Raw genomic sequence first — 14,520 nt, 5'->3', positions numbered from 1 at the left:
AAGTAAAGTAACAGAAATTGAAAATGATGCCTTTTCGGAGCAGTGGGTCAGTGGTTAGCACTGCTGCCTCACAGCATCAGCAACCCAGGTTTGATTGCACCCTTGGGACCGTCTGTGTGGGTTTTCTCCGGGTCATCTAGTCTCCTCCCACAGTCCAGAGATATGGGGGTTAGGTGGATTGGTCATGTTAAATTACCCATAGTGCCCAGGGATTTTAGGTTAGGTGGATTAGCCACAGGAAATGCAGGGTTACAGGGATGGGATGGAATCCTCATTTGAACTTCAATGTGGATTTGATGGGCTGAATGGCCTGTTTCCATACATTAGGGATTCTGTGTTACTCCATGCTAGGCAAGTTAAACCAAATGTTTGGAAGAGACTTAAAGAGGAAGGTTTGAGCTGTAATTCACAGTTCAGTCAGGAGATTTTTCAGATTGTGCAGGTGAAATGATTGCACAGAGGCCAGGATCCTATCACCAAGACACATTTTATTTTCACGGGCGCTTACCAGCCAGCTCAGAACCAGTTCCGAGAATGAGGAAACTCTCTGAATCTCCTGTTTATATGTGTCCCCCAGTGCCCCCTGGCCCAGGTAACAACCCAATCAAGGATCTTCTAAAAGGGGCAGCACGGTGGCTCAGTGGTTAGCACTGCTGCCTCACAGTGCCAGGGAACCAGGTTCAATTCCCATCTGAGGCAATTGTCTGTGTGGATTTTACACATTCTCTCTGTGCCTGCTTGGGTTTCCTTCCAGTGCTCCGGTTTCCTCCCACAGTCCAAAGATGTGCAGGTTAGGTGAACTGGCCATGCTAAATTGCCTGTACTGTTCGGTGCATTAGTCAGAGGTAAAGTAGGGGAATGGGTCTGGGTGGGTTGCTCTTCAGAGGGTCAGTGTGGACTTGTTGGGCCAAAGGGCCTGTTTCCGCACTGTAGGGAATCTAATCTCATCAATGAGATCCACCGGGCCCACATTTCAATCACTACAGCAGGTTTTGTCAAAATTTGAAAAGAAGGAAATGGAAGCAATTTTCATGGTGTTTGAGAAGATAACAGATATAAGGTGGGCAAAAGCAGAACTGACCTTGCCCATGCAAAATAAATTAACTGGTAAAGTAGAAGAGATTTCTACATCCCTGTCACAGGAACAGTGCAGGGTTTATGATTAACTGTTCATTGTGGATAGGAGTTGGTCCTGGGAACATCCAGCTGGAGGTTTTATAACTTACGGAAACAGCCTGGACAAACAGATACTGAGTTTGGGATATTTAAAATAATGTCCATTCATGGATAAGAGCATTTAAGCCTGTCAATACTTACAATGTTACAAAGAGAAATTATTCATTCAATCCCTACAGTGTGGAAACAGGCCTTTTGACCCAACATGTCTACACTGAACCTCCCGAAGAGTATCCCACACACACCCATTCCCTTACTACTGAACATTTCCCCTGACTAACCTACACATCCCAGAGCACTATGGGCAATTTAGTCTGGCCAATCCACCTAACCTGCACATCTTTGGACTGTGGGAGAAAACCAGAGCACCCAGAGGAAACCCACACAGACTCAGGGAGAATGTGCAAAGGGTGGAACAATGGCTCAGTGGTTCGCACTGCTGCCTCACAGCACCAGGGTCCCAGGTTCGATTCCAGCCTTGGGTGACCATCTGTATGGAGTTTGCACATTCTCTCCGTGTCTGCATGGGTTTCCTGCCACAGTCCAAAGATGTGCAGGTCAGGTGGATTGGCCGTGCCAAATTGCCCTTAGTGTTAGGTGCATTAGTCAGAGAGAAATGGGTCTGGGTGAGTTAATCTTCGGAGGGTCGGTGTGGACTTGTTGGGCCGAAGGGCCTGTTTCCACACTGTAGGGAATCTAATCTAAATCCACACTGACACTTACATGAGGCTGGAATCAAACCTGGGTCCCTGGCGCTGGGAGGCAGTAACACTAACCACTGGGTCTCCAGGCCACCCTGTTATTTTAAAAGTATTTAAGTCATCCTAATCTTCTGTAAACAGTACAAACGTCAAAAACCAAATTGTACTCAGGGCAAGACAAGCCGTTATAATGGCTGATGGATACGAACTGATCCTCTCATCTCTTTTTGTGTCAGGCCAGAAATGTGAGAAAAATATAAAGTGGTGAAGGAAAGGGGAGGTAGGTCACCAGGACGGACAGGATGGAATCCCCGAAAATTAACAAGGAAATTGCTGAGGGTGGAGGTTCGGTTCAGAAACGTCAATGTTTCTATTCGACTAAGTTGGGTCATGTGCATTCGGAATGTTGGAAAGTGTGAGGAAAAGCTATGGGACTTCTCGGAGTCAGCAAAGATGACAAGGGAGCACAATAAAGAGAATAATATGGAGCACGCTGTAGCTTTGGCTATAACAAAAAGGCCAGAGGTGAACTCTGTCATGAGGACAGAAATGTGTAAGGTAGATGAGAGGTTCCTTTTGTCAAAAGGGAAAGTGACTCCTTTCCTTCAGGTGAGCTAGCTAAACCCACAACTATATTAAGAGATACAGAGACAACATAAACCGAGGCAAGAGCGAGGCCATCCTCTTCGGGAACTGGGCCGACCAATCCTTGATCCCCTTCACCGTCAGGACCGACGACCTGAAGGTGCTGGGTATTTGGTTCAGGGGGGCTGGGAGGTGCGCCAAGTCTTGGGAGGAGTGTATCAGTAAAGTGAGACAGAAACTGGGCAGATGGAGGCTACGGTCGCTCTCCATCACAGGAAAAAACCTGGTCATCAGGTGTGAGGCACTGTCATTGCTGTTGTACGTGGCACAGGTCTGGCCTATTCCCAGAACCTGCGCTGCTGCAGTCACCCGGGCCATCTTCCAGTTTATATGGAGTTCAAAGATGGACCGGGTCCGAAGGGACTCGCTATACAAAGATCTGGGCAACGGGGGAGAAAATACACCCAATGCCACCCTCACCCTGATGGCCACCTTTGTGTGTGGCTGCATCAAGCTGTGCGTGGATCCCCGGTACGCAAACACCAAGTGTCACTACGTACTGAGGTTCTACCTGTCCCCGGTGTTGCGAAGGATGGGCCTGGCCTCGCTGCTGCGGAACGCTCCGAGTAGTTGGACCGTTCCATACCACCTGTCCTTCGTGGAGAAATTTTTGAAGAAAAACACCTTTGACCACAAGTCCATCAGGAAGTGGTCAGCACGTAGCGTCCTCGAGACCCTTTGGGAAAAGGAGAGGGCGGATCCTGTTGAGTGGTTCCCTGAGCAGACTGTCAAAGCAATTTGGCAGAATGCCTCATCGCCAGAACTGTCCAACAAGCACCAAGACATGGCTTGGCTGGTGGTGAGAAGGGCTCTGCCTGTGAGATCATTTATGCCCGCCTGGACTCTCAGCCGCACCGCACGCTGCCCTCGAAGCGGCTGCAGGGGGGACGAGACTGTCACAACTAATCGTGAACAGGTGATGGCTTGTGGTGTTCGGACAAATAGAAGGGGATAACCAGGTGTAAATAAGCACGCTGTCAGGGGGCCGGCCGTGCAGTATGTTCATAGGCACTGGAGCCTCTATCTGTATTACAGATTTGGATTTACCATTATCAAATAAAAATTTAAAAGTACAGGATAGATGGGTTACATGCAGGGGAAGGAAAGGGGACAGACAGACAGTGCAGAGATCCCCTGGGGACATTCCCCTCAGCAATAAGTATATCGTTTTGGATACTGCTGGGGGGGATGACCGACCAGAGGAAAGCCATCGTGGTCAGTTCTCTAGCACTGAGCCTGACACTGTGATCGAGAAGGGAAGGGGGCAGAACAGGAAAGTACAAGTGGTAGAGGACTCGAATGTTAGGGGAATCTACAGGAGATTTTGTGGTCAGGATGGGGATTCCCGGAAGGTATGTTGCCTCCCTGGTGCCAGGGTCCGGATGTCTCCGATTGGGTGTATAAGATTCTGAAAGGGGAGGGCGAACAACCAGAAATCATGTTACATGTTGGCACCATGATATAGCCAGGAAAAGGATTGAGGATATAAAAAATGATTTCAGGGAGTTAGGATGGAAGTTGTAGAGCAGGACGAACAGTCATGTTCTCAGGTTTACTAATGGTGCCACGAGATAGTGAGGCGAGGAACAGGGAGCGGGCGCAGCTTAACACGTGGCTGCGCAGCTGGTGTAGGAGGGAGGGCTTCAGATATGTAGATAATTGGGATGTCTTCTGGGGAAGATGGGATGTGTACATGAAGGACTGATTGCACCTGAACTGGAAGGGGACCAATGTCCTGGGTGGAAGGTTTGCTTGAGTGGTTCAGGAGGGTTTAAACTAGTATGGCAGGGGGGGGTGGGAACCTGAGCTATATACCGGTGCTGAGAGTTGATGGAGATGAGGCAATAGCAAGAGGTAGTGCAGCCAGTGGGAAGGAATTTCCTGGGAAAGAACCAAAGGATTGCTTTAATGCAAGGAGTATCGGGAATAAAAGTGATGAACTTAGAGCATGGATCAGTACCTGGTGCTATGATGTTGTGGCCATAACAGAGATGTGGGTTTCTCAGGGGCAGGAATGGTTGCTGGAAGTTCCAGGGTTTAGAGCATTTAAAAAGAATATGGAAGGGGGAAAAAGATGAGGGGGTGTAGCACTGCTAATCAGAGAGGGTATCACAGCTACAGAAGTTACCATTGTCGAGGAGGGTCTGCCTACTGAGTCAGTATGGGTGGAAATTAGGAACAGTAAGGGAGCAGTCACCTCATTAGGGGTTTACTACAGGCCCCCCAATAGCAGCAGGGAGATTGAAGAAAGCATAGGTCAGCAGATTTTGGAAACGTGTGAATGTAGTAGGGTTGTTGTAATGGGTGACTTTAACTTTCCCAATATTGATTGGATCCTCCTTCGAGCAGATGATTTGAATGGAGCTGTTTTTGTAAGGTGTGTTCAGGAGGGTTTCCTAACTCAGTACGTTGACAGGCCAATGAGGGGAGAAGCCATTTTGGATTTGGTGCAATGAGTTGGGGCAGGTGTCAGATCTTGCGGTGGGAGAGCATTTTGGTGATAGTGACTACAACTGCCTCACATTCTACATAGCTATGGAGAAGGAGAGAAACAGGCACAATGGGAGGATATTTAATTGGGGAAAAGGAAACTATGATGCTATCAGATGTGAGTTGGGAAGCATGGACTGGGAGCAATTGTTCCATGGGAAGGGCACAAGAGACATGTGGAGAATGTTTAAGGAACAGTTGTTGAGAGTGATGCATAAATGTGTTCCTCTGAGACAGGCAAGAAGGGGTAAGATAAAGGAACCTTGGATGACGAGCGCGGAGGATATCCTCGTCAAAAGAAGGCAGCTTACGTAAGGTGGAGGAAGCTAGGGTCTTGCTCAGCTCTAGAGGATTTCAGGCAGGCGAGGAAGGAGCTCAAAAATGGTCTGAGGAGAGCCAGGAGGGGGCACCAGAAAGGCTTGGCAGGAAGGATTAGGAAGAATCCAAAGGCATTTTACATGTATGTGAGGAATAAGAGAATGATCAAAGAAAGTGTAGAGCCGATCAGGGATAGCATAGGGGACTTGTGTATAGAGTCTGAGGAGATAGGGGAGGCCCTAAATGAGTTTATGCCTCTGTCTTTACTAACAAAAAGGACCTTGTAGTGAATGAAACCATTGAGGAGCAGGTACGCATGCTGGAATGGATAGAGATCGAGGAAGCTGATGTGCTGAAAATTTTGACAAACATTAAGATTGACAAGTCACCAGGGCCAGACCAGATTTGTCCTCAACTGCTTTGGGAAGCGAGAAATGTGATTGCTTCACCATTTGCAAAGATATTTGCATCCTCACTCTCCACCAGAGTCATACCTGAGGACTGGAGGGAAGCAAATGTAATTCCTCTCTTCAAGAAAGGAAATAGGGAAATCCCTGGCAATTACAGACCAGTCAGTCTCACGTCTGTCATCTGCAAGGTGTTAGAAAGAATTCTGAGGGATAGGATTTATGACCATCTGGAAGAGCATGGCTTGATTAAATGCAGTCACCTCAGCTTTGTGAGGTGAAGGTCATGCCTCACAAATCTTATTGAGTTCTTTGAGGATGTTACTAGACAAGTTGATGAGGGTCAAGCAGTGGATACGGTGGATGTGGACTTCAGTAAGGCATTTGATAGGGTTCCCCATGGTAGGATCGTTCAGAAGGTCAGGAGGAATGGGATACAGGGAAATTTAGCTGTCTGGATACAGAATTGGCTGGTCGACAGAAGACAGCGAGTGGTAGTGGAAGGAAAGTATTCTGCCTGGAGGTCAGTGGTGTTCCACAGGGCTCTGTTCTTGGGCCTCTACTCTTTGTAACTTGGGTAAGGAGATTCAAGGATGGGTTTGCAAGTTTACAGACTGCACAAAGGTTGGAGGTGTCGTTGACAGTATAGAGGACTGTTGTAGGCGCAGCAGGACATTGACAGGATGCAGAGAAGGGCTGAGAGGTGGCAGATGGAGTTCAACCTTGATAAATGTGAAGTGATGCATTTTGGAAGATTGAACTTGAAAGTTGAGTACAGGATTAAAGACAGGATTTGTGGCAGTGTGGAGGAACAGGGGGATCTTGGTGTGCAGGTACATAGATCCCTTAAAATTGCCATCCAAAGTGGACAGGGTTGTTAAGAAAGCATATGGTGTTTTGGCTTTCATTGAGTTTAAGAGTCGTGAGATCTTGTTGCAGCTCTGTAAAACTTTAGTTGGACTGCACTTGGAATACTGTGTCCAGTTCTGATTGCCCTATTATAGGAAAGATGTGGATGCTTTGGAGAGAGTTCAGAGGAGGTTTACCAAGATGCTGCCTGGAATGGAGGGCTTATCTTACGAAGAGAGGTTGACTGAGCTTGGACTTTTTTCATTGGAAAAAAGGAGGAAGAGAGGGGACCTAATTGAGGTGTATAAAATAATGAGAGGCATAGATAGAGTTGATAGCCAGAGACTTTTTCCCAGAGCAGAAATTGTTAACATGAGGGGTCATAGTTTTAAGCTGTTTGGCGGAAAGTATAGAGGGGATGTCAGAGGCAGGTTCTTTATGCAGAGAGTTGTGAGAGCATGGAATGTGTTGCCAGCAGCAGGTGTGGAAGCAAGGTCATTGGGGACATTTAAGAGAGTACTGGACATGCATATGGTCACAGAAATTTGAGGGTTCGTACATTAGGTTTACCTTACGTGAGGATCAATGGTTGGCACAACATCGTGGGCTGAAGAGCATGTTCTGTGCTGTACTGTTTAAAAAATCACATTCTTGAGATAACTTACAGTTTTACAATAAAAGGTGACATCTTAGTTCAGTTAATGCATTAAAGGTATGAGGTTGGAGTCTGTCTGTATTCCAATTTTGAGTCAGACTGGTTCTATTTCCAAAGTAGGAATTTATAAAATGTTACTTGGATTAGCTGCCTGCATTGACTGCCTGCAGGTTGTGGACTTTTTGACAAAATGGAATGTCCCTGCACTTTTGCAAATTCACATTCACCCAACATAAATGTGTGTGAGCATGTGAGGGACAGAGAGAGTGTGTATGTGTGTGAGTGAGGGAGCGAGAGAATGTGAGTGTTTGCACTTGAGTGTGTATGTGTGGATGTGAATGTGAGTGCTTGAGAGTGTGTGTTTGCGTGTGTGCGTACTTGGTAGTCTCTGTGAGTGTGACGGTGTATAAGCCTGTGAGAGGATTTGTGTTTGGGTGTGAGTGTGGGGAGTGTATGTGTGTGTGTCTGATAGAGAGTGGGTGTATGAGAAAGGGCCCTTTGGTCGTCTCCCTGCACTAACTGGTTTTTACTTGAATAAACGTTGGCCACGTGCCTGGATCCTGTCTGCCTCCTGAGTCTTTGTACCCATTCGGGGGGACAATGTAAAGGTGCTTTCCTTCTGGTTAATTTCAATTTTAAAAAGTAGAAGGAGTTTTACTCTGGATCCAACCCTGAGCTGTGGCTGTCCTGGGAGTGTTTGAGGAGACAGTGCTGAAAGAGCTTTACTCTGTCTCTAACACTGTCCTGCCCCAGCTCACGGAGTGTTTGATGGAGACAGTGCTGAAAGAGCTTTACTCTGTCTCTAACACTGTCCTGCCCCAGCTCACGGAGTGTTTAATGGAGACAGTGCTGAAAGAGCTTTACTCTGTCTCTAACACTGTCCTGCTCCAGCTCACAGAGTGTTTGATGCTGAAGCTGATAATTTTGAGAATTATGTTGGAAGCTGATAGAACATCTCTTTTTCTCAACGGTTGCTGTGGTTGGTGCTTCTGTTATAGAAAAGCTTTGTCATTCTCTCAGCTCCTACTGACCGTACACAGACTTCCCGTTTGTTGTTCGTATCGTGTATGATTGCCTCACATTTATTTGGCAGGAAGTCAAGTAACTTCTGTATTTTTCTGTAAAAGGACAAGAGTAAGTGAGTGAGAAGGATGAAATGGTGAAGTATTAACGATGAGGTCTCTCTATGTTTGTCTTTCTGCAGTCCTTCTGTCAGTCTCAGTACGGGGTCACAGTAAGTACTTTCTAATACTGACCTTTCAAATCCACTTTGTTCATCATGGAATTGCCTCCTCCTTGATGGTCTGTTTGCTGTCTGGTATTTAGTTCCCAAACTGTTACTGCTCAGCACGATGTGCCTTTTCCTTCACTGCGGTTTCTTCATCAGGGAGAAATCATTTGTTTTCTCAAAAATGAAAGCAGTGACAATTGACTATTCCGAGCGTGATGATTTATTCCTTCATGTTTTCCTTGTAGACTCATCAACCTTAGACATTTACAGTGCAGAAGGAGGCCATTTTGGGTGATCATGTCTGTATCAGTCAACGATGATCTCACTCTACTTCTCCCATTTTGCAGCTCTCCATCTAAAAGCCTTCTTAACCAACTTATTGAGGGCTTTAATGTAATTAGTGGGGTGGAGACCGCGGTGGGAGGTGGGATTCAGTTGGAGGGAATTTTGAAAATCAGAAAGGGATGCTGTTCAGAGGGTCAATGTGGATTTGTTGGGTCAAATCTCCTGTTTTCACACTGCAGGGATTCGGAAAAATAGAAATGACAGAGCAGAGGTGCAGGCTACTGAAGAGGCAAATGGAAATGCCAATGAACATCGAAGTACAAATGTTACCAGTGTTTATAACTCAACTTCCCTTTCAGGCAGTGAGTTCCAGACTCTTATTAACCTCTACATGAGGAAGAATCTGTTAAGTCTCCTCTCACTCTCTATCTCCGACCTTAAATCTATCTTTCCTGTTAACTGACCCCAGTATGAATGAAGAAAGGACCTTCTTCCCTATCCTATCTGAGCACTCATAATTATCCATATTTTATTAGTTTTCCTGTCAACCAATCAAAAAAAATGAGAAAGCAAATAATGCAGGGTAGTGAAGAGGTTAATGATAATCAAAGTGTGATGGGAAAGAGTAGGAGATGTACAGAGAAAGATACAAGAGGCGAGGCCACATTGGATTCGGTACTGGGCAATAAACTGGGCCAGCTGTTAGATTTGGTGATAGTGACCACAATTCAGTTAAGTTTATTTGAGTGATGGAAAGGTGCAGGTATATACTGCAGGGCAAGAGTTATAGCTGGGGGAAAGGCAATGAGGCAAGATTTATGAAGCATAAGATGGGGAAAGAAACTGCAGGGAATGGTCATAATTGAAATGTGGAGCCTGTTCAAGGAACAGCTCCTACGTGTCCTTGATAAGGATGTACCTGTCAGGCAGGGAGGACGTGGTCATGCCTCACAAACCTTATTGAGTTCTTTGGGATGGCGACCAAACGTGTGGATGAGGATAAAGTCGTTGATGTGGTATATATAGATTTCAGTAAAGTGTTTAATAAAGATCCCCATGGTTGGCTATTGCAAAATACAGGGAGGCATGGGATTGAGGGTGATTTAGCAGTTTGGATCAGAAATTAGCTAGCTGAAAGAAGAGAGGGGAAGGTGGTTGATGGGAAATGTTCATCCTGGTGTTCAGTTAGGAGTGGTGTACTGCAAGGATCTGTTTTGGGGCCACTACTGTTTGTCATTTTTATAAATGACTTGGATGAGGGTGTAGAAGGATGGGTAAGTGTATTTGCAGATGGCACTAAAGTCAGAGGAGTTGTGTACATTGCTGAAGGATGTTGTAGGTACAGAGGGACATAGATAAACCGCAGAGGTGGGCTGAAATGTGGCAAATGGAGTTTGATGAGGAAAAGTGTGAGGTGATTCACTTCGGAAGGAGTAATAGGAATACAGAGTACTGGGCTATTGGTTAGATTCTTGGTAATGTGGATGAGCAGAGAAATCTCGATGCCGATGTGCATTATCGCTGAAAGTTGCCACACAGATTGATATTTTTTAAGAAGGCTTACAGTGTGTTAGATTTAATTGGGAGAGGGATTGTGTTTCAGAACAAGAGGTCATGTTGCAGCTGAACAAAACTCTGGTGCTGCCACACTTGGAGTATTGCATACAGGTCTTGTCAGTACATTATAGGAAGGATGTGGAAGCTTTGGAAATCTCAGAGGAGATTTACTAAGATATTGCCAGGTATGGAGGGAAGATCTTATGAGGAAAGGCTGAGGGACTTGAGGCTGTTTTCGTTAGTGAGAAGATGGTTAAGAGGTGACTAAGAGAGAATATAAGATGATCAAAGGATTAGATAAGGTGGACAGTGAGAGTCTTTTCCCTCGGATGGTGATGGCTAGCACGTGGGGACATAGCTTTAAACTGAGGGCTGATCGATAGAGGACAGATGTCAGAGGTAGGTTCTTTACTCAGAGAGTAGGAAGGGCACGGAATGCCCCATCTGCAACAGTAATAGACTGACCAACTTGAAGGGGTATTAAATGGTTATTGGTAAATATATGGATGATAATGGAATAGTGTAGGTTAGATGGGCTTCAGGTTGGTGCAACATTGAGGGCCGAAGGGCCTGTACTGCACTGTATTGTTCTGTGTTCTACGTTTTAAAGATGTAGTAGAAACTACCAGCAGCTTAACAAATACAGTTAAAAAATTTCAACTTTGGGCTCTTTATCCCTGTCCGGAAAAACATTCAAAAAATGAAAGGAGTTGGGGTCACATTGTTCATAAAGGAGGGTATCAGTGTGGTGATGAGGAGTGATACAAGTACAAGAATTCATGATGTGGAATCGGTTTAGGTGGAAATTCGGAATATCAGGGGAAAGGAATTACTGGTATGAGTTGTTTATTGGCCGCGGAAAAGTTGTTTCACTGCAGGATAAATTATAAACCAGGAAATAGGAGAGGGGTGCAACAAAGGTACGACAATGGTCATGGGTGATTTTCATCTGAATATTGACTTGACAAATCAGATCAGCGAGGATAACAAGGAGAATGAATGTGTAAAATGCAGAAAGGATGGTTTTTTAGAAAAGCCAGTTGCAAAATCTGCCTGGTAATAGGCTATTTTAGATCTACTAATGTGTAATAAGGGAAGATTATGAAGCGTTTCTGTAATTGAGGATGCTCTCGGGCGATCACAACATTGTAGAATTTCAAATCAGCTTGGGTCTAAGAATTGTGTCCTCAACTTCAGTGAAGTCAACCACAGAGGTTTGAAGAAAAGGAAAACCCACAACTTGTAAAAATTATTTGGATGAAAACTTGTGGTGTCATAACATTCAAGGCTATTGGCCGAGTGCAGGAAAGTGGGACTTGTGTTGGTGGAATATATTTTGGTAGTCCAGTCTTAATGGGCTGAAGGGCCACTTCTGCACCGTCTGATTCTGTGATTCTAAACCAACTGCAGATGCCAATAAAGATCGTAAAGGTGGAGACAATTGGGATGACAGTAACTGGACAAGCAATAGGGAAACTAACAGCAATCGTTGCTCTGGGCATATACAGAGAAAGAAAATAATTGTGGAACTGCGTGAGGGAGAAAGTTGGGAATTTAAAACATGGAACAGGGAAATGGCAGATAATTTAGAGTTACATGGTGATCTGCTCATAGAATTTAACAGCACAGAGGGCCATTCTGCCCATTGGGTCTGTGCTGGTCACCTATCTATTCTAATCCGATTATCTAGCACTTGCCCTCATATACCTCATGACCAGCCTGTTGATATTTTCTTTCTGCCCAAGGCTATCCTCCTCATTATTTATCACCCCACCAAGTTGTTTAGACTCTGTGAACATGTTGATCAATCTGCCTACATATAAGTTTATATCATTGATATAAACCACAGACAGCAAGGGTCCCAACACCTACCCCGGTGGGCCTCCAGTGGACACAAACACCCAGTCGGAAAAAGGTCCCTCATCCTTCATCTTCTACTGCCTGCCAGTGAGAAAATTGTGGATCCAATTTCCCAAATGTCCTTGGATCCCATGGGCTCTGACCTTTGCTGTCAGTCTCCCATGTGGAGATTGATAAAAGCCTTGCTGAAGTCCAAGTAGACAACATCAAAATCACTGCCTCATCTGCACACCTGGTCTTGGCTTCAAACAAATTCAATTATGTTGGTCAGATATAAGACCATAGGATATTGGAGTAGAGCTAAGCCATTTGACCAATCAAGTCTGCTCTGTTTGCGATCATGGCTGATATGTTCCTCAAACACATTCTCTGCCTTCTCCCCATAACACACTTGAACCCCTGACTAATCAAGAACCCTGTCAGAAATACACTCAATGACTTGGCCTCCACAGCCCTCTGCAGCAATGAGTTCCACAGAATTCTCACCACAGGCTGAAGAAATTCTTCCTCATCTCAAATCTAATCCTGCACTCTGCGGCTGTGCCCCTGGGTCCTCATCTCTCCCCCGAGTAGAAACATCTTCACGTTCATGATATCCAGGCCTCTCAGTATTCTGTAAGTTTCAATCAGATCCCCCTCATCCTCCTAAACTCCCTTGAGTACAGACCCAGAATCTGTACTCATCATAACAAGTCTTCGTCCCCTGGATCATTCTTGTAACTTCCTCGATCTCTTCCAATGCCAACAGCTCCATCCTCAGATATGGGGCCCAAAACTGCTGTCAGTATTCCAAATGTAGTTTGGCCAGATATAGCCTTATACAGCACAGGCAATACACCCCCTAGCCTTGTATTTACACCCTCTCGAATGTTTTCTGAACTGCCAACTGAACTTAGAACTTAGAACATAGAACATAAAAAAGTACAGGACAGAACAGGCCCTTCGGCCCACAATGTTGTGCCAAGGTTTAATCCTAATTTAAATTATAATAACTTCACCTACACATCCCTCAACTCACGGCTATGCATGTTCATATCCAGCAGTCGCTTAAATGTCCCTAATGACTCTGCTTCCACCACCACCACCACTGGAAATGCATTCCATGCATTTGCAACTCTCTGTGTAAAGAATCTACCTCTGACATCTCCTCAATACCTTTCTGCTAATACCTTATAACTATGACCCTTTGTACCAGTCAATCCTGCCCTGGGGAGAAGTCTCTGGCTGTTCCTCTCATTATCTTGTACACCTCGATCAGGTCTCCTTTCATCCTCCTTCTCTCAGAGAGAAAAGTCTGAGCTTGTTCAACCTTTCTTCATAAGGCAAGCTCTCCGGTACAGGCAGCATCCTGGTAAATCTTCTTTGCACTCTTTCCAAAGCCTCTGCATCTTTCCGAGAGTAGGCTGACCAGAACTGGACACAATATTCCAAGTGTGGTCTCACCAGGGACTTGTAGAGCTGTAGCAAAACCTTACAGCTCTTAAACTCAATCTCCCTGTTAATGAAAGCCGAGACACCATATGCTTTCTTAACAACCCTATCCACTTAGTGGGCGGCACGGTGGCACAGTGGGTGGGCGGCACGGTGGCACAGTGTGGGCGGCACGGTGGCACAGTAGTGGGCGGCACGGTGGCACAGTGGTTAGCACTGCTGCCTCACAGCGCCTGAAGACCCGGGTTCAATTCCCGACTCAGGCGACTGACTGTGTGGAGTTTGCACGTTCTCCCCGTGTCAGCGTGGGTTTCCTCCGGGTGCTCCGGTTTCCTCCCACAGTCCAAAGATGTGCGGGTCAGGTGAATTGGCCACGCTAAATTGCCCGTAGTGTTAGGTAAGGGGTAAATGTTGGGGTATGGGTGGGTTTCGCTTCGGCGGGTCGGTGTGGACTTGTTGGGCCGAAGGGCCTGTTTCCACACTGTAAATCTAATCTAAATCTAATCTAATCTAATCTAATCTTATCACTTGGGTGGCAACTTTGAGGGATCTATGTACTTGCACATCCAGATCCCTCTGTTCCTCTACACTGCCAAGAATACTGTCTTTAATCCTATTCTCATTATTTGAGTTCAACCTTCCAAAATGCATCACTTCGCATTTATCCAGGTTGAACTCCATCTGCTATTTCTCAGCCCAGATCTGCAGCCTGTAATAATGTTCAATATTATCAACGGCACCTCTAAACTTTATGTCACCTGCAAATTTACTAATCCACCCCTCAACCTCCTCATCCAAGTCATTTATAAAAACTGCAAAGTACAGAGCCCTGGGGGACCCCACTCATCATTGTCTTCCAGGCAGAATACTTTCCGTTGACAGCCACTCTCTGCCTTCTGTTAGCCAAACAGGGTT

General features: G+C 45.6%; 1 protein-coding gene across 3 annotated transcripts in view; it reads left to right on the top strand.

Annotated features, from left to right (window-relative positions):
• The first annotated feature begins 8,379 nt into the window (after positions 1-8,379).
• Positions 8,380-14,520, top strand: part of LOC132821652 (uncharacterized) — a 74,900-nt gene continuing 68,759 nt past the window's right edge. For all 3 annotated transcript variants that reach the window (XM_060834378.1, XM_060834371.1, XM_060834366.1), the window contains exon 1: positions 8,380-8,475. In XM_060834378.1, coding sequence (XP_060690361.1) covers positions 8,415-8,475 — 61 coding nt within the window. In that variant the 5' untranslated portion in view covers positions 8,380-8,414. The remainder of the gene's footprint in view (positions 8,476-14,520) is intronic.

Source organism: Hemiscyllium ocellatum, chromosome 2 (genome assembly GCF_020745735.1).
Source record: "Hemiscyllium ocellatum isolate sHemOce1 chromosome 2, sHemOce1.pat.X.cur, whole genome shotgun sequence".
Lineage (NCBI taxonomy): Eukaryota > Metazoa > Chordata > Chondrichthyes > Orectolobiformes > Hemiscylliidae > Hemiscyllium > Hemiscyllium ocellatum.
Note: the sequence above shows the minus strand (reverse complement) of the source record. Positions and strands in the feature narration are given on the sequence as shown.